Source organism: Gigantopelta aegis, chromosome 6 (assembly GCF_016097555.1).
Source record: "Gigantopelta aegis isolate Gae_Host chromosome 6, Gae_host_genome, whole genome shotgun sequence".
Classification (NCBI taxonomy): Eukaryota; Metazoa; Mollusca; class Gastropoda; order Neomphalida; family Peltospiridae; genus Gigantopelta; species Gigantopelta aegis.
Genome location: NC_054704.1, coordinates 52212003 through 52233001, shown reverse-complemented (window position 1 = coordinate 52233001; position 20999 = coordinate 52212003). Strand labels below are relative to the sequence as shown.

Genomic DNA, 20999 nt, shown 5'->3' with positions numbered 1-20999 from the left:
GAATATCACTTTAGGCAAACAAAACGCTATATATAATTCTGAAAGTTTTATTAAATTCCAGACCATCGTTTTGAAGAGATACAAACTTCGGTAGAAGCTCAACTGTACAAGGTAACATTTCATGTTAATATGATTATTTTCTATATTACAATAACCGTGGAAGCAAGTGAACATTTGGGATGGGGGGGTGGGGGCGGGTGCGGGAGAGGGTGACCGATTGAGATCAAGCTTTCAGAAATTTTCGAAGTTTGAAAACGAGTTTATGTCAAATTTCCTGAATTCTATAAGTGGTAAAATTCACCAGGATATATGCTGGGAAATGTGACGCTATTTAAATGTTTGGGTTTTTTTTACGATGCATAATTTTGTTTTATACATGTGTATACGCTAAATATATAAACAATACAACCATATACCGATTGTGCGACCCAATCAAATAATTACTTATACTGAATTACTGTACGATCCAGTCAAGCAATTCCTTAAAAGTAGAATGGCAAATATTATGAATATTTTGTTTAATCGGATCGCATCGCAATGCGTTATTCTAAAGCGACTGTGTAAGACATTGCATTTCCATATTTAGATTAACTGATTGAAATATTTGTTTTGTTTAACGACACCACTAAAGCACATTGATTTATTAACCATCAGCTATTGGATATGAAACATTTGGTAGTTTGATATAGTCTTAAGAGAGGAAACGCGCTACATCTACCATTAGTAGTAAGGTATATTTTATATGCACCATCCCACGGACAGCATAGCACATACCACGGCTTTTGATATACTAGTCATTATGCACTGGCTGTAAAGAGAAATAGCTCAATGGTACCACTGACAGGGATCGATACTAGACCTATCACGCATCAGCCGAGCGCTTTGGTGCCCATTGTAGCGCATACGTGAATTCCTGGTGCAGCACATTTGCAACACAATAAATCACACGTTTATTACATTTCCACTAATTTGTGTTAAAATAAGTAGTACATTATATGTTTCTGATCTCAGCGTCATCATTCGCATTGAACGTAGAAAACACACCTTGGCGGAGTCCCTTTAAAATGTTTACTGATATATTCTATATTGTTGTGTAGAGCGTTATTATGCATTGGCAGATTGAGATTTATAAGAAAGATGTTTTTCTCTTTTCTTTTCTTTTCTTTTCTTTTTTTTTGTTTCAGATGACGTGTTTCTCTTTCTGCTTAATATTGGTAGTTTTTGCTCGAAATGCATATGGTAAGTGATGTCTTGAAGTACAAAATAACTATCATTTCTCTTTCTATGTTTGTAACAACTGTAACATATTTCGGTCAAAACTAAAATGCAGTGTACACTTTCATGTTCTTGATTATGAATACCTGTATAGTTAATTAATTTGTGTTCATCCTGATGTTTACGTTAGCTCAGACTGTCAGTATAGATTTTTCCTAACATAATTTTATACATAACAATTTTTTTTTATATTCTAATTGCCAATTGACATAATGTTTTGTATTTAATAATTTACTACTTTGATACCCAAATACATTACATTTGCGTGGATGAAAGGTATTTCGCCATACAAATAATTTTAGCAATATTTGTTTGGTAAAATATATGTAATTCCTTCCTTGCAATATTACTCTATACACAATAGTGTCCGTATTCTGACGTAACTTTGTTTGCGGAAACGGAACAGTTCCTCCTGACAGCACTGGTGCGCGATATAAAGTGGCAAGCTTTCTACCGACTGCGCAAGAGGTCGGACCGCGAGGGGTGTGTGGAGGAGGGTAGGGTCTGAACCTAGTGAGGTTAGGGAGGTTCGGTTTGCTTAGCGACAGTGAATTCGATGGGCCAGACCCTGAAATAAAACACTGATATTAACAAGGCGGGAAAATGTCATGGACCTTTTTTTCATAAGTAGCCCATTTTTGTCGTTAAGACTTCTGAAAGGAGTAGCTGTTTGGTGAATATCACGCCGATGACAAATTCTTGTCAAATATTTATCGGTAGGGGAAACAAAATGTACCATAACTTTCCCACCAATCGACATGGTCTTAAAAAGTACAAATCAAAATGTTGATATTAAATAAATGAATGAATGTTTAACGACACCCCAGCACGAAAACTAATCGGCTATTGGGTGTCAGACTATGGTAATGCAAACAAATAAAGTGATGATCAACATCAATACAAAAATTCAAAACTTAAATAAAAATAGTGTAAAGAACTGTGCAAAAATACAAATATCACAGATAGATACTGACTTTTACTCCAAATTTCAATTATATCTCGAAAAAAACAAGGGGATTTGTGCTGTAGAATGTTACACCCCTGCACCACGTTGAGGTTACAACATGCGCAGGGGAAATGTTGATATTAAATCCCTTTTACAAAAAACAAAACAAAAAACAGGGTGGGTAAAGTGCTCGGCTGATGCGATGTCAGTTTAGGATCGATCCCTGTTGGCTATTTCTCGTTCCAGCAAATGCACCACGACATGTATGTTATACTGTCTTTGGAATGGTGCATAAAAAAGATCCCTTGCTAATAATGATAAAAATGTAGCGGGTTTTTTCTCTAAGACTATATGTCAGAAATACCAAATGTTTGTCATCCAATAGCCGATGATTAATAAAACAATGTGCTCTACCGGTGTTGCCCTTTTATTTATTACTAGCTTCAACACTGTTCAAACAAGTGTTATCTAGCTTACAAAACATATATATATATATATATTACATGTTACATGTTCCCCATAAAAAAACCCCACAATAAATGCATTATATTCACCTCCTGAACACTGAATATTTCGGGACACTTTGAATTTTGGAGTTGTGGGTGCGCATCGCCATCACCCTCCCCTTGGATCCACACTGGCAGTCCCTCGAGGTCAGTTCTTATGGTTAAATTAATGCAATAAACTCAACTGAACCAAACTGAATTAACCTCTTGAAAATTGCTTGTACTGTGTTATTACGTTATTAATCGTAGCCATAGCCCTCCCCAGTCGCATATGTTTTTATTCCACCTTATATTCTGGCCTGTTTCACAATCCTAACAGGATTTACTAGGGTGGAAGCTTGCTTGAATGCCCCCTTCCTCTCCCCCCTAAATAAATAATCCTTTGACTTCCAATAGCCGATACTTAATCAATGTGCTCTAGTGATGTCGTTAAATAAAACAAACTGTTTATCTATTCACGATCCACTCGCAACACGTAAACAAACTATTACTACAGAACACGCAGTAGTTAGCAGTCGTCATTAGGTAATATTAGATCCATGCATATTTTCCATTTATACACATTTAAAATAAATATTAATATAAGTGTCAAACAGCGATTCTAGTAGAACATTTCGTCAAAGGAATGTTGACGTGTTTATGGTAACGTGTTCGGTAATTTTTGTAACTTACGTAACAAGTCAAAATACCATTGAAATGTATACATGTGGGTGATCTGGCAGGAAAATAAAAGCCTCTTCAAACACTTCTTACCATATCCGGCTCACCATCCCATCCCTTTTACAACACGACTGGTACATCAAAGTCCGTGGTATGTGCTATCCTGTTATAGGTTATTCAGCTGTTCTATGGAAGATGAAACGTGGATTATCATCTTGGGTATCACATACACATGAAGTATGTTTTTCAAAGCCAAACTGCGGGATTTCAAAACTCACGCGTGTGTGTGGTGACGTCTCGCCATATCATCAACTGGTAGCAGCATCATTGACGGTGCTGGTTAAAGCTGTCTTCACTGTAATAGTTCCTTTGTTACTGGCAATGTCACATTTAAGATTGTTCAGCGAAGCGCAGTCTGAATTTTTATACAGTCACCTAATAAATTTCATGCCTGCCATCTTTTCTTCCTAAATCAATATCCCAATTGTTCCTAAGTTTGCGGTTTGCGATCAATTGCAACTGGTCGCAAATATCATGGATAATAACATACATTTTATCACTTTACGACGTATAATTTTCAAGTTACTATGCAAGATTTTGTGCATAAACATATTCGTTAATACTAGGGTGGGGCATGTTTCTTTCGGAAAAGTTTGAAAACTAGATGTCCTGACATGCAATTTGTTTAATTCTATACGAAAAAAAATCATCAAGACAAATGGGGGGTAAATACAACACTTTTTAAATGCATTTTACACGATGTATAATTTCTGAATACAAGTATATCTATTTGATGCATACATTAACACCTTAGCCATAGAGCAAACTACTGTATCGAATAAAAATAAAATAATTTCTTACACTGAACAATTGTAAGATCTAATAAAATAATTAATTAATTGGTTCAACTCTCTAAAAGGGACATACCCTAGTTTTTTAACACTAACGAATATTTTTAAATATTATAACCGTTTTTGATAACTTAAATCATACTTTACTTATATTTTATTGTTTAGATTATCAATTTCTGTACTTTCGAAGTGTTTAAGTCATCCTGGTGTTTTTAATATCACAAAATGCATTTCTCATATTTTTAAAAACGCACGTAAGTCTGAGAAGTAACAGTTATGGCGTCGAGTTTTAGTCTATTTTTAGAGTGTAATTCACCATTTCAAAGTCACAGGTTCATGTTTCACTCAATTGTAAATTTATCCAAATGTGTTACAGGTTTGTAGATTAACTAAACATAGTGTTAATTTTCACGGGTTGAAACTAGGGTACGTCTCTTTAACAGCGCGTCTACCTGAATTCTAATGGGTTTAGGTTCATGCTTTCGTGGACCATTTTGAAAACTATATGTCATAAAATGCAAAATGCACCATGACAAATGTGGGTAAATGTGCATTTTTGTTTTACAAATTAATTAATTACTTTTATAAATAAATGTAAATCTAAAACGTGCATTCGTAGAGCTGCAAGTGCAATATTTCCCTATGTTTACATTTACTTGTATTAAATAACGATAAACTAATCGATCCGACACATAATCGTTACATAAATAACTCGGGAATAACAAACTGCAATGTGCGTGTACGCCGTGTAAACAGTCGCATTCAGTACGACTAGGTTATAACGTGTATACATGTATTTCAATGTGCGTGTACGCCGTGAAAACAGTCGCATTCAGTACGACTAGGTTATACATGTATTTCAATGTGCGTGTACGCCGTGAAAACAGTCGCGTTCAGTACGACTAGGTTATACATGTATTTCAATGTGCGTGTACGCCGTGTAAACAGTCGCGTTCAGTACGACTAGGTTATACATGTATTTCAATGTGCGTGTACGCCGTGTAAACAGTCGCGTTCAGTACGACTAGGTTATACATGTATAAACATGTATTTATACATGTATTTCAATGTGTGCGTGTACGCCGTGTACGCCGTGTAAACAGTCGCGTTCAGTACGACTCATGTACGACTAGCGCCGTGAAAACAGTCGCATTCAGTACGACTAGGTTATACATGTATTTCAATGTGCGTGTACGCCGTGTAAACAGTCGCGTTCAGTACGACTAGATTATAAAGGGGCGGGACGTAGCCCAGTGGTAAAGCGCTCGCTCGATGCGCGGTCGGTCTAAGATCGATCCCCGTCGGTGGACCAATTGGGCTATTTCTCGCTCCAATCAGTGCTCCACAACTGGTGTAACAAAGGCCGTGGTATGTACTATCTTGTCTGCGAGATGGTGCATATAAAAGATCCCTTGCTGCTAATCGAAAAGAGTAGCCCATGAAATGGTGACAGCGGTGTTTGCTCTCTCAATATATGTGTGGTTCTTAACCATATGTCTGACGCCATATAATCGAAAATAAAATGTGTTGAGTGCATCGTTAAATGAAACATTTCTTTCCTTCCTTCCTTCCTTCTTTCTTAGAGCTGCAAGTGCAATATTTCAGTATGTTTACATTTACTTGTGTTAAATAATTACAAACTAATCGATCCGACACATAATCTTTACATAAATAACTCGGGAATATCAAACTGCAATGTGCTTGTAAGCCGTGTAAACAGTCTAGGTTATATATGTATTTCAAAGCAAAAGTGAATAAATATGCAATCTCAAAATTGCATATTTAAAAAAAAAAAAACACGTCATGTACATGTGTCACAACTCATATCTTCTTTTTAGGACTAAATGTAGCAAAATGCTCCAGAGCTATCCAGAGTTCAACATGGAAAGAAATATACACAGCAGACCGAGCCGTGGATGGGAACACGGGCAAGAGGTTTTACGGAGACACGTGTTCACACACTGACTGCAAGGACGACAACCCATCCTGGACTCTGTGTCTGGACAATATGCAAACTGTCAGATCAGTTACTATCCACAATCCTGATAAAGCAAGTACGTCAAAGTTTATTTCCCCGAATAAATGTAGCTCTTTTGTTATTTAAAATCAAAATTATTAACAAAGAAAATACTCTGTTTATCATTTCAGTACGTAGGTTATTGCATGGACAAAACATGATACAGTTATTTCGACACGTTGACAATGGTGGTTTATTCTGTATTGGAATAATAATATATATGTATTGCTGGATTACTGGGATGGATATTATTACAGAACATTGCGCAAAAATCAGTTACGTTTGTTTCTTTAGTTCTAAGACTAATTCTTGACATGACGCGTTAAATATTACGTAACCACCGGCTCGTCTTCATTGGGATGGTACAAAATGGCTGCGCCCGTTATACATAATAGCCTTCACATTTAACCGTTTTATTAATTAAATATAATAATATACTTGTTGATATTAAGCAATAATGTGCATTATATATCGTTGAATATGCATATACCAGTCCAAAAGCCTTGCGCGAGCATCTCTTTACAGTGTGTCCACAGACTTGAAATGAAAATAAAGGAGAAAAAGCTGTAGGCTTTATTTGCGGTCGTGAGGTGGGGGGGGGGGGGGGGTGTTCGAGAGGGATATGTCCCCCCCCCCCCCCCCCATCGTCTGTCAGAATTTTTGAGAATAAAAACAAGTGACCTGAGATGCATTCTGACAGCATCTAGAGCCAACATTTCAAGATTTGCCCTGAAGAAATCTGTACACAATCAAGATATTGTGTTATAACATAACATACTATAAGTCCGATATTTAACAATTGATTTATTTTAATGAATGGTTTCCTCCTTTACCCCTCATAGCCATTCCATCCTCACCTGCATGTACTTCATTAACACTAATCTTGAAGGCTGTTATCACGATTCAGCCCTGCCTACCCTGTTTTAGAAACCACGGACTGGTGGAGACCTATCTTGTTACTCCATAGATGGAGAGCTATACAGTGTTTTATTGCAGAAGGAGCTCAATTTGAAAGCATAAAAGTCACTTGAATACAATTACACACTCAATTGTGAGGAAATAACCGAATAAAAATGAAAACAAAAGAGGATATTTGTCAAAAAAGGAGGAAATAAAGGAGATCTAGCAGAATCATGAAATAAAGGAGACGTGGACAAACCGCTTTAAGAAACAAGATAGGTGCACGTGAAAAGCAAGAAGGAAAATTAATTTGTATTTTGTCGAAGAGCATATTTTTACAATAAGTCGATAACTTTTACGAGATTAAAAATATAATGATGCTAATTATTTGTCAAAGTTTTTTTTTATCTTTAATGACTGGTTCATCAAGGTGAGTCATAGATTGTGACTTCAAAAGCCAGTTTTTTTTTTTTTTTTATAAAACCCACCTTTATATAGGCCTGTTTTCGACGGGTTGTATTATGGTATTCCATTGTCCGTCCGTCTGTAAACATTTTGTGTCCAGGGAATATCTTTCTTATCAATTCATATAGGATCACCAAACTTTGCATGCAAGTACAACTTGGGTTGGCGGTCTTTTGCGTACCATAACTAGGTCACCGCAACCTACTTTTAAACTTACAAATTAAATATATTTTCTTGTTTAGAATATCAGTGTCTCTATATTCAATGTGTTTCTGGTCGTCTTGATATTTGTAAGAAGCCCAAACTGGATTTTGTCTTCAAATAATTTCGTACGTACAAAAAAAATATATTTTAGGAAATAAAATGAAATTTAACCTAATACAAATAGTAGAACGATCAGGAACACGTTTAATATATAGCCACTAATATTTTATGCATAAAAATATTCTTGATATGTAATTACAATCGTTAAAAAATCTGTTAGTCGGTAACATCTTAAAAATTGCAGCAAACTCGGGAATGTCCCTTTAATTGGTCTATACCGGTACGTTCAGTGGCCTCCACCAGTGAGTCCTGCCTTCGCAGTCTGGAGATCGCCACGTAAAGACATGCTTATTTCGCCTGTGCACACTGCACGTGCTTTCGTGTGCTGACTTGGGAATCCACCATTTTGTTTTGTTTTTCAACAAAATGGATTTTTTTACTGGGATGTATGTGGCCATCATGACTGATTGAATGCTGGGACGCTTCTCGTTTCGACAGCCTACACCACCAGGTTGGATTCTTTTTCAGCGAGATTCCTTGCCTCCACGTAATTTTTCCGGCTGACTTTTGTCGGCATTTTGCCGTGACTCGTATAACGGCCATTCTGCAGAATGTTCGCGTTTAGTCTCTACATATCCGAGCCTGTCATAGTAGCACTGGAATATTGACCACGACACTCTAAGATGAAATAGTAAAAATAGCAAAGGAGAAAATAATGGATGGTATGCTCCTTGTTTCAGATATAGAATGAAGCGTCTTTGGCTACTCTAGTTCCGTGTAAAAACAAATTGATTACGATTTTAGTAGGAGACCCCGCCCATGTTTCACGCTCAATAGTACATTGGTTCTATTTCAAATTAAATTACAGGATTATACTAGCAAGACGAACCAACACTTTTTGACACAATGGTTTTGAATTTCTGCAATACAAATGTTCCACACTCACTACGTAATACGTATCCAAGAGACCAGGTTCGGGTTAGCAGGTCAGGTGTATTTTTGGTGTTTTGTGTTGTTAACAATTCATTCATTGTTGTATTTAGAAGGCCGCCTAAAGAACATCAAGATTGACGTATACACAGAGAACCCCAGCAACCCTGGAGCGGTACCAACATCATGCGCCACTATCGGCAGCACGCCCGTTGCCGATGGAATCTCGGTGAAGCTTGACTGTCCACTGAATGTGGTTGGTCGGTATATTAAAATTAGCAAGACGTCTACAATGGCCAGAGATTGGCGATGGCGAAACTACATGTGTGATGCCCTAGTTCTTTGTGAGGTTGAGGTGAATGCAACAACAGTTGGTACGTTTCACTGAGCTGAATAGCCCGAGTACTTTGACTGTAAGAGAGCTAGACGGACATTTGGACATAAATACGCTCTCATTACAGTCAGAGACCAAGCTATGTAATTTTTTGGTAATCGCCTACCACCAAAAAGTAGTCAAAGATTTCCGCTCTAATACCACAGCAATCCTATGATTGACGTCAAATACATTTGCATCGACCATTTTCGAGTTCCTTGATTTAAGAAAATCAGATATTAATCACTAATACACACACTACAGAAAGAAACCCGACAGCACACGCATTCAGGTAAACTTCGGCAAACTCCGGACAGCAGAATTTTAAGTTCGCCGACCTATATCGTGACGTTGCGTCAAATGATCATCGGGTTTCTTTCTGTATTGTGTATATTAGTCATTAATATCTGAATTTTTTTAATCAAAGAACTCGAAAATGGTCGATGTAAATGTATTTGACGTAAAACATAGGATTGTTGTGGTATTAGAGCGGAAATCTTTGACTACTTTTTGGTGGTCGGCAATTGCCAAAAAATTACATAGCTTGGTCTCTGACTGTAATGAGAGCGTATTTATGTCCAAATGTCCGTCTAGCTCTCTTACAGCCAGAGTACTTGGGCTACGAGCTGAATAGAATAAAAACATCAGCTGCTAATATAATGTCAGTAGAGGTATTTCACATTTCTATTGCACATGCGCGCAAAGAGTTGCGTCCCTTGCCGAATTAGACTGTACAGTCTACTAAAGTTTACATCGGAATGGTTTAAGACCAAAATCAGTGAAACATTAACTCAGACGAAGTCTCTGGAGCCGCCTGTGAAAGGTTTTGCAACGTAAAATCAAAAGATTCATACAATAAAATGAACTTAATTGGAATGTATTTGCTACGTTTAACAATTAGAATTATAGTTATATTCACGCGGGTTTCTAGTGATGTTTAATTCTCCACATGTAACAGTATTAGTATTTAAAATTTAATCAAATATGCTTCCCATTCACCCTAAACAAACATCACATAAACCTTTATCACAGCTCTATATTTCCATTATCGTTTCATTAAAAAGACAGTCATGAGTTTGCTGCATCGTAAGATGTTTCTGACTGATAAAATATTTCTACGATTAAACTTACATATCAAATATATTTTATGGTTAAGAATATCAGTGTCTGTATATTCAATGTGTTTCTGGTCGTCTTAATATTTGTAAGAAACCCAAACTGAATTTTGTCTTCAAATAATTATGTCCGAAAAATACATTTAGGAAATAAAATGAAATTTATGCTAGTACAAATATTACAACGATCAGAAACACGTTTAATATACAGTCACTAATATGTTATGCAGGAAAATATATTTGATATGTAATTACAATCGTTACAAAGTCTCTATAGTCGATAACGTCTTTAAAATTGCAGCAAACTCAAGAATGTCTCTTTAAATCACACATACGACACTTCCATTACTATGACGGCGATACTAACAAAGTAATAGTTTAGTTAGTTGTGGTGGTATTTTTTCATCACGCTCATTCATAGATCTCTTGTTTTTGCAGTCAGCTGTCCAAACGGGTTCCGTCCATTCGGAGGTTCTTGTTACTTCGTTTCTGATTCTGACGTGGCGAATTGGTATGAAGCCGGGGTATGATGTTCTAATAATCATTGAATACGTCACCGCATAGACGTACGAGTTGTATGCATGGTTATTTGCATAATTTCAATGTTTTGACTAAGAACCGATAGTCCTGAGTGCGCAGCACGAGGAAACCAGTGGTTTTCAGTTAAAACATCGAAAGCGTGCAAATACCCATACATACCACGAGTATGAGGTAACTGATTTGTACTACACCCCTAAATGACGTTGCCTGGTGCAAGAAATTAAAGGGAAATTCTTGAGTTTGCTGCACTTTTTAAGATGTTATCGACTAACACAGACTGTTTAACGATTGTAATTACATATCAAATATATTTTTGTGCATAAAATATTAGTTGCTGTATATTAAACGTGATTCTGATCGTTCTAATATTTTTACTAGGTTAAATTTCATTTTATTTCCTAAAATATATTTGGTGGGCCTTTTAAAATAAAATCCAGGTGGGCCTCTTACAAATATTAAGACGATCAGAAACACATTGAATATACAGACACTGATATTCTAAACAAGAAAATATATATAATATATAAGTTTAAGCGTAGAAATATTTTATTAGTCGGAAACATCTTACAATGCAGCAAACTCAGGAATGTCCCTTTAAAATTACAATGTACTTCATTTTCTTCTATTATTTCTTTTTATAACCAGTGCATTTTTGAACATCGCAATGTCTAGTAGTATCTCAATAACTATTTTTGTCTAAAATAATTTCGTACGTATTTATTTTATTTCTTCAAACGGTCAAACGAAAATAATTCGACCAAAGGTCATATATATATATATATATATATATATATATATATATATATATATATATATATATATATATATATATATATATATATATATATATATATATGCTTGCTGCACAGTTTTATTAGGATTCTGGTGATTTGTCAAAATAAACTGTTCTTTCTTCCCTTCTTTAATTGTTTCCGTGCTTATATCCAATTAAGGTTCAAGTATACTGTCCTGGGCACATACGTCAGCTGTCTGGCCAGGACAGTGAGTTAGTGGCTAGTAGGAGAGAAGAGGGTGTAGTGGTCTTACTCCTACCCATTGAGTCGTTAAAACTCGCTATGGGTTTGAGCCGGTACCGGGCTGCTCTTAAGTCCGATGGCGTAACCACGACCCCACCGAGGCCTAAATAAACTAAAATCGGCATTAGCCTTATTGTTGGTCTCAGTCAATCTAAACTTATCGATCCGATCTACTGGGATCCCGTCGCAATTCGAGGAATTGGTCGAATAGTTCATAGTGTCAATAAACAGTCACGGTCTACAGCCAATAGTCCTTGTAAAATAGTTTCAGTTATTAGAGATTTCCGCTTTTAAATTACATAAGATCTACAGGTAGCAGTAAACCAATTAGCATCACCCCGGATCAAGGTACGAAGTTCATCCGACTTTTAATAACACGTATATATAGTTAATGCTTTATATTGGTTTAAGTTTTTACAACTTATCAGCATAATACAATATACAACAAAATAATAAATATATACAGGATATGTACAGGATTATGGTGGAGATTGATTTAATGAACAATAATAATAATAATAACAATAATAATAATAATTATAATAATTATAATAAAAATAATAATAATAATAATAATAATTAATTAATTAATTAAGGATCTATTGACTTATAGTATTTAATACATATAAGTCATTATTAAGTATACTGAGAGATACATGTAGTATTGGTTTAATATACATGTAATCGCATAGTACTATACTGAATAAATAGAGGACATATCATAAAGTGAACAAAAACAACAACAACAATAATTATTATTATTATTATTATTATTATTATTATTATTATTATTATTATTATTATTATTATTATTTATTATTTTTATTATTGTTGTTGTTGTTGTTGTTGTTGTTGTTATAACAACAACAACAACAACAATACAACTTTATCTTCGTCTTCTAGTGCTTTAATGTTGCAGATTTAAAGCAAAACTCACGTTCTGACGGATAGTACGACATACACAAAGTATATTATTTAGCAGTAATATTTGTTATTATCATATATAGTTGTTGTTATTTTTGTGCTTTTTTTCAGCAAGCCTGCAAAGCACTAGGGGCTGAACTAGTTGTGATTGAAAATGAAGCCGAGAATGATTTTATAAAAACGCTATTGGTGAATCCAAGTAAGAATGTTTAACCTAACTCTACGAGGGGACTATTTTTATGTGTCCCCATGAATCCAAGGTTCAGGCATACCTGAATGTTACCTTCCAATAATTTTATACGTACTATATATATATATATATATATATATATATATATATATATATATATATATATAGATACATACATACATACATACATACATACATACATACATACATACATATATATATATATATATACAGACACTGTATATATAATATTATATTTATTATCCACATATTCAGGGAAATATGACCAGTATGACCCACTGACCAACGTGTGTCATAATGATTTCACGTGCAGAACGAATGTCGTAATTTGAGAAGCGACGTCATAACTTAAAGGGACATTCCTGAGTTTGCTGAAATTTTTAAGATGTTATCGTCTAACAGAGACTTTTTAACGACTGTAATTACATATCAAATATATTTTTCTGCATAAAATATTAGTGGCTGTATATTAAACGTGTTTCTGATCGTTCTAATATTTGTACTGGGTTAAATTTCATTTTATTTCCTAAAAATGATTTTTTCGTACGTACGAATAATATTTTCTTGTTTAGAATATTAGTGTCTGTATATTCAATGTGTTTCTGGTCGTCTTAATATTTGTAAGAAGCCCAAAAGTTGGATTTTGTCTTCAAATAATTTCGAACGTAGAAAAAAAATCTTTTTTAGGAAATAAAATGAAATTTAACCTAGTACAAATAGAACGATCAGAAAGACACGTGTTTAATATACAGCCACTAATATTTTATGCAGAAAAATATATTTGTTATTTAATTACAGTCGTCAAAAAGTCTGTTAGTCGATAACATCTTTAAAACTGCAGCAAACTCAGGAATGTCCCTTTAATCGTAAAAATATTTTATTAGTCGGAAACTTCTTACAATGCATCAAACTCAGGAATGTCCCTTTAATGTGGCTTCCCCAATGTAAACGCTTATCATTTCGGAAAATGACGTCGTTTCGTCATCTTTTTTAAGTTACGTTTGAAATGTTTTGGCATGGTCCTAGCTTGTTATTCATGAAAATAATATTATGGATAATGTGGATAATAAATTATTACACTCGCATGTGAATTGTACTGATTTCACAAAACTCGTGTCAGGATTCATGCATTACCCTCGCTCTCGCTTGGGTCAATCTAATTAAAATTAGCTCCACTATTACATGTGGATCTAAAGACAGCCAGTTGGAGCTCATGTCCACCAATCAAAACCTTACTTGCAGAATCCTGCCAGTGATTTAAAAATAATTTGAAAACATTCCGAATTATCCTGAGGGTATACGACATGTTTCGTGTGAATTACGAATGCCTTAAAACATGTTTTATTTTATAAAATAAATAATTTGTAATGTAAAACTGAAGACTGATAACCCACTCCGTACGTATTGGTATGGTTCGCTGTACTGCGGCCACTAAAATAGACTCGCCCGATATTTTTAGAATTTGTATGCTCCCAAATAACGTTATAAAAGGCGAAGTGTGATTGGTCAATATTTAAATTATTATTTACAGACGAAATGTTACCTGGACATTGGGGACTACGCAGTGTTATTAGTTTTAAATCACTGGCAGGATTCTGCAAGTAAGGTTTTGATTGGTGGACATGAGCTCCAACTGGCTGTCTTTAGATCCACATGTAATAGTGGAGCTAATTTTAATTAGATTGTCGCTTGGGTAAAACAATAATCCTGACACTCGTTCCGTAAATAAATACGACACACACGCTCGTATAATAATCTATATATCTATCTATCTATCTATCTATTTATATATGTATATTAGAAAGTGAAATGAAGTTTATCACAGTGAGCTTCTACTAAACAAACATCAGGATTGTCAGAAACACACTGTATACATATTACCGACATTGGTATTTTAAACAATAACATTATTATATTCATTGTAGTTTTTTCTACAATACAACCCATGCCTCATGGTATGGTGAGTGGTCGCAGGGGCGGATTATGGGGGGGGGGGGGGTGCAGGTGCACGGAAACCCCAACCCCCCCACCCCAACCCCCCCCACCCCACCCCCCACGGCTAAAAAAAACCCACACCACGTAGATCTAAACTGATGTCCACGTAAATTGTATAATTTCAAATTACAAACATTTACATATTGTTTCGGAAACCCTACACCCTTACCTAAAGCATAATCCACTCCCGAGTCGGGAGACAATGATTGTTAATATAATCACCAATGTGCGTATTGGAGACAAGATGTTGCTAAATTAGGCGCGAAGCATCTTTGACCTGAGGAGAACCAAAATCCTGAATTTGGACATTCTCACCTGCCCTAGGGGCGGGACGTAGCCCAGTGGTAAAGCGTTCGCTTGATGTGCGGTCGGTTTGAGATCGATCCCCGTCGGTGGGCCCATTGGGCTATTGCTCGCTCCAGCCAGTGCACCACGACTGGTACATCAAAGGCCGTGGTATGTGCTATCCTGTCTATGGGATAGTGCATATAAAAGATCCCTTGCTGCTAATCGAAAAGAGTTTCCTCCCTCAATATCTGTGTGGTCCTTAACCATATGTCCGACGCCATATAACCGTAAATAAAATGTGTTGAGTGCGTCGTTAAATAAAACACTTTCTTCTCACCTGCCCCACCCCACCCAACTCTTTATAAAATTGAATTATATCTATATATGTTGAATCCAGTGGAGTTTGTGTGTGTGTGCGGGGTGGGTGGGGGTGGGGGTGGTCAACACGAGCGGATTTGGAACTTTTAAATACAGAGAATGTGATATATACATGTATGTATGTGTGTGTATATATATATATATATATATATATATATATATATATATATATATATATATATATATATATATATATTGCGTGTGGAATCACAGACGTAACTGGAGTTGAGGTGCAATATGTCACAATGAGTACTACGCAGTTCACGCCACACCCCATCCCCACCCCACCACCGTATATACCTTATTTGAAGTCACTTCAGTTTCAATCCGCAATAACGCCCGAAAGTCGTAACTTTACTTTTATTATTTCTACAAATTATATAATTTACGGAATATGTACCTACGCTAATACTACTAGGGTGATAATAAAAAACAAGGTTGTGGTGTAACCGAGTCAGCAGTACGATGTCTGGTTGGACTTCAGTTCCACATATTTTGTTTTACTAGGACGAAATATATGTGAGCCAATCTAGCAATAAAAACACCTTTTTTACACACCCGTTGGTGAGAACACCATGCATTATTTTTGGATACACATGGTTGTTAGCACATGTACGTGTCTTAACGATTTCAAGACATGCGACTGGCTGCTCCTAGGTGATGACCAGGACACCAATGCCATACCGCCAATGAAAAACTACATGATGGAAATCGATTACACTGTGACATAGTTAATCTGACATTCAAGTGTCTGTGACGCGTAAGTCAAATACAAGTGCAACGGCTGTAAATAACTTTTAGTAAAAAAAGATGTTAAAATTTGCCTACCTGGTTTTTGAGGATATGTCAGAAATATAATAATACATTCGTGTCCATTAGGTACCATTTATCTCACAACTCTTTTAAAAACGTATCAAACTCGCTTTCGCTCGTTAGATATATTTGAAAAGGAAGGAAGGAAATGTTTTATTTAACGACGCACTCAACACATTTTATTTTACGGTTATATGGCGTCGGACATAATAAGTACTGAATAGGAATTAAAACTAACATTTGAAAACAATTTAGGCTAAACAACTGAAAAGGACTATAGTTTTTCACTATACAGTATGTTAATAATATATTGTTATATAATGCAGCTGTTCGAATTTAAATTAATATTATATTGTTCTATAAAGGAATATATTGGACTGGGTTGCAAAAAATTGCCGATGGCTTGACTTGGACTTGGATTGACCCCAACGCGATACAAGGAGTCCCAAGAGGACCATCAAACACAGCAACTGCTTTCGAGGACTGGGCGCCTGGCGACGGCATGAATGTCAATGTGTTAAACTGCATGTTCTTACTTCAACCAGTGAACAGCAACATCTTCCAGTGGAGTAATGGTTTCTGTCTTATTATAGCGAATTTTATATGTGAGATAAGTCCAACGTTCCCAGCGCCGACTGCCATGCCGTGTTTCCAGTAGGGATTCATCACTGGAAACTTTGTAACCTTAAAACAGCTGGAGTTCCACTGTAATGATCTAAAGATGGAATAGACCGCTTTGGGAAGTTGATATTTTATAAGAGATTATCCACTTGGATGTTGTTGTTGTTTGTTGTTGTTGTTGATGATGTTGTTTTTATTATTATATGTAAGATCGGTAACAACTTTGTTAGCGTATGTGGCTCTCTCCAATATATATTTTAAAATAAAAGAATTAAGCGGGCCGCTTCTGAGCTGGGGGTTTTTAATCTGAGCTGTTGATAACATGGCAAAAAGACACTCTTCTTTTTACAACACAATTCCCAATATCCCAACTGCCCAAGATGTCCCAATTGCGACATCTTGGACCAGCACCGTACCAAGATGTCCCAATTGCGACATCTTGGACCAGCACCGAACCAAGATGTCCCAATTCTAAAACATATGTACCAAGGCGGCCCAAAATGTCCCAACTGCTAACTAGTGAAGTTTGTTTTGTTTGACGACACCACTAGGGTACACTGGTTTATTAATTATCGGCTGTTGGATGTCTACATTTGTAGAATGTTTACATTTGTAGAAAGGGATCTTTTATATGCACCATCCCACATACAGGATAGCACATACCAAGGCATTGATATACCAGCAGTGTGTGTGTGTGTGTGTGTGTGTGTGTGTGTGTGTGTGTGTGTGTGTGCTGAGCTTGTTAACCTGAATTCAGAAGTTACAGGGCGCTCACCCTATAAACAAAACGTAAATGTAGTTTGTTCTATCTGATCCCATTCCCTTTAAAAAGCAGAATCCACATGACGGTTTTGCAATCTGTATTTTTTTGTTCTTTTTTTTTCTAATGTGTTATGGTTTGCTTTTTGTTTTTATTATTGGAGGGTTGGAAGGGTAATCTGTCGGTTTTCAGTTCATTTGGGGGTTTTGGTTTTTTTTTTGCAAAACTAACTTTAGATATTAGAAACAGCGTTTTTCTAGGAATACCAAACAACATTTTATTTCGTCGAAATATTTCTTCTTTGACTACAAAAGCCCTGATAATAATAACGCACGTACCTCCACCGCACCATACAACACAACAAAATATAATTCAATACAATAAAAAGAAATACTATCTTTATCGCAACGTTTGTATCTTCACATTGGTAAATGCCAAGGGAAATGCAATAATAATTATACAACGGGTAATATTAGTAGATAGACTCCAGCTGTGTAGACAGATGATCTGTTGGCGGCTGTGTTTTTTGTTTTTTTATATCTCTGTATTATTAATTCATATGATGCATTTTTATATGGGCAAGTATATTAACACCAAACTGTATTAATACCAAACTGTTAATCGGTGGCCGAGTTGTTAACGTTGCGAACAGTCAATTATCATTCGAATCGGTATAGTAAGTTCCAATCCAGCAAATTGCCTGTTTTTAAATATTTAGTTTAGATTCAAGACGTCCAGTTGTTTGAATTGATTTTTTATTTATTTCCATGTATGTGAAACGTTCATTTTGTGTATTTGACAGATGGAAATCGCAAGGCATTAATACAAAGATTCACGCAGACAAATATATACAATCAACACACAAACAGGAACATGTGATATTGCTAAAATATCTTCGAGACAAAATACAGCACTAAAATAGTGAAACTACAAAAGAAGACAATTATGTTAGGAAGCCCTTTTTGTCGTGGCCATTTGTGATAGACATTCTGGATACACTACACTAACAGTTTGTGATAGGGCCCACTGACAAAGTATCAAATAAAATAACCATCATTTTTAAGCACTATTATATTAAATGTCTCCTAAACGAATTTCGAGTAGTGCTACATATAAGACCACTATGTTATCTGAAAAAGAAATACGCTATACACACGAATCTGTCTTTCGGACATTTGGCTTGATCTTAACATATGAAGACATATCTATTCCTCTTGTATATTGGATTCCAATACGTCACAAGAATCGATACAATGACAGATATATCGCGGTTCCCAGCAAATACACCACCAAATACTTGCTCAAAGACTGACCATTATCCTGACCACTATCAAGGATGGCCTTTTTATGTATTGCTAAAACGTCTTCGAGACAAGTTGTATTAATCGCATGTGGATTCTCAAGAGTTCCAAAGACTCCCTTGAAATCATTCACTCTCAATCCAGATCAAGTTCACTAATATTAAAGCATTTGATTTTTCAACATTATACACAACAATCTCCCATGCTAAACTGAAGGGAAAACTCCATTCCTTAATCAGCAGAACATTTGTTACAAAGAATGGTGAACGCAGATACATGTCCATTTAAATTGTCCACGGATCTTTACAATTCGTAAAGACCGAGAGTGAATCCAGACTAAAGTATACTGAGGCAGACATATCACTTATAACTTAATTCTTCGCTGTATTGACGATCTTATATCATTCAATAATAGCAGGATTACAGATTACCTTCCATTGATTTACTCACGAGTGTTTGAAATAAAAGAAACAGCTGAAGGTATCAGATCAGTTTCACATCTCGATTTATGCTTAGAGATTCAAAGAGACACGGGCCTCCAGACTAAGCTGTGTGAAAAAAAAAAGGATGACTTCAACTTTCCAATAGTCAATTATCCCTTGATGTCGAGTAATATACCTTTTGCTCCAGCTTTTTTTTTTTTTTTTTTTTTTAACATCTAAGATACCTTAGAACATGCTCATTGAATGCAGATATGAAACAACGCCATATCACTCTGGTACAAAAGTTATTCCATCAGGTACCTCTGAGGGCATCCAATAAGGTTTATGGTAGACATTTGGAGACTATATCTACTAATTACGATGCATCACTGACTAAAATTATTGCTTATGCTATTCCATATTTTGAACGTGTGCATACTTTTTCATCTCTTTGGTGAAACTCTTGCACTGTTTGTGTATTTTTGCATCGTATTAGATGAAGTAATTTAGATGACTTATATTTTAGTCTGTTTGTCACGACTTATTTGGAACATAACGGAAACATTGTATAGTGTCAGTTATGTATATTTAGAACCTATAGAAAATGATAGAATGGCAATGTATATTGTATTTGTGTGTAATAAACACACACACACACACACACACACACACACACACACACACACACACACATGTATATATTGGGAATACTTGATATCATCAGTTTTGACAGTGATCATGAATGCATGTCATCACAGCTGTACTTACTCCAATTAGTTCTGTCCTGTGCTAGTTTCGATTTAGTAAAATAGTCTGGGAATGGCAGTCTTCTTTATGCAAGAAGGATGAAATCTCCAGTGAAGGAGATTTCCCTGGGCTTTGGGATTGGCTTCCTACAGACAAGGTACCAGTTAGAGTACCATGAAATCGATTATTTTGCAAACATTTGCCATTTTTAAATTACCGCTATAGAAAGGAAATCTTCTACCATGTCAATGGTTACTCCTACCAAGCCCGTAGCCAGGATTTTTAAAGGGGGGTTCTTTTTGGTATTAAAAGGGCACTTGCGAGCGTAGCAAGCAACACTTGGCTGGGGGCTCCCTAGGGCCCCCGGTGGGGTCCAGGGCCAAAGCCCCAGCTTTTTTGACAGTTACAGGCCTTATTTAATTGATTTCATAGGCCAATAAATATATAAAAAACAGGCAATTAGTTGAGATTTTTTAATAACAATAGAGAAAAACCATGGGTCATGCACCAATAATCCTAGTATGATATAAACTCCAAAGGGATACAACCAACCATGAACAAAAATGGCTTGCATCACTTTGGATTGTGTACCATACTGTAATTTCTTAAGACAGAATCAGTAAAATAAAGAACTTTGAAACAGATTTGTATGTCTTGTTA

The 20999-nt window shown here is 35.8% G+C and overlaps 1 protein-coding gene across 1 annotated transcript; it reads left to right on the top strand.

Moving 5' to 3' along the window:
• Positions 1–1230: 1230 nt before the first annotated feature.
• LOC121374605 (fucolectin-2-like) lies at positions 1231–10832 on the top strand. Its single transcript, XM_041501709.1, has 5 exons — positions 1231–1239; positions 1640–1772; positions 6077–6292; positions 8928–9188; positions 10741–10832. Exons 1-5 carry the CDS (start codon positions 1231–1233, stop codon positions 10830–10832), a joined length of 711 nt encoding a protein of 236 aa, XP_041357643.1.
• Positions 10833–20999: the final 10167 nt, after the last annotated feature.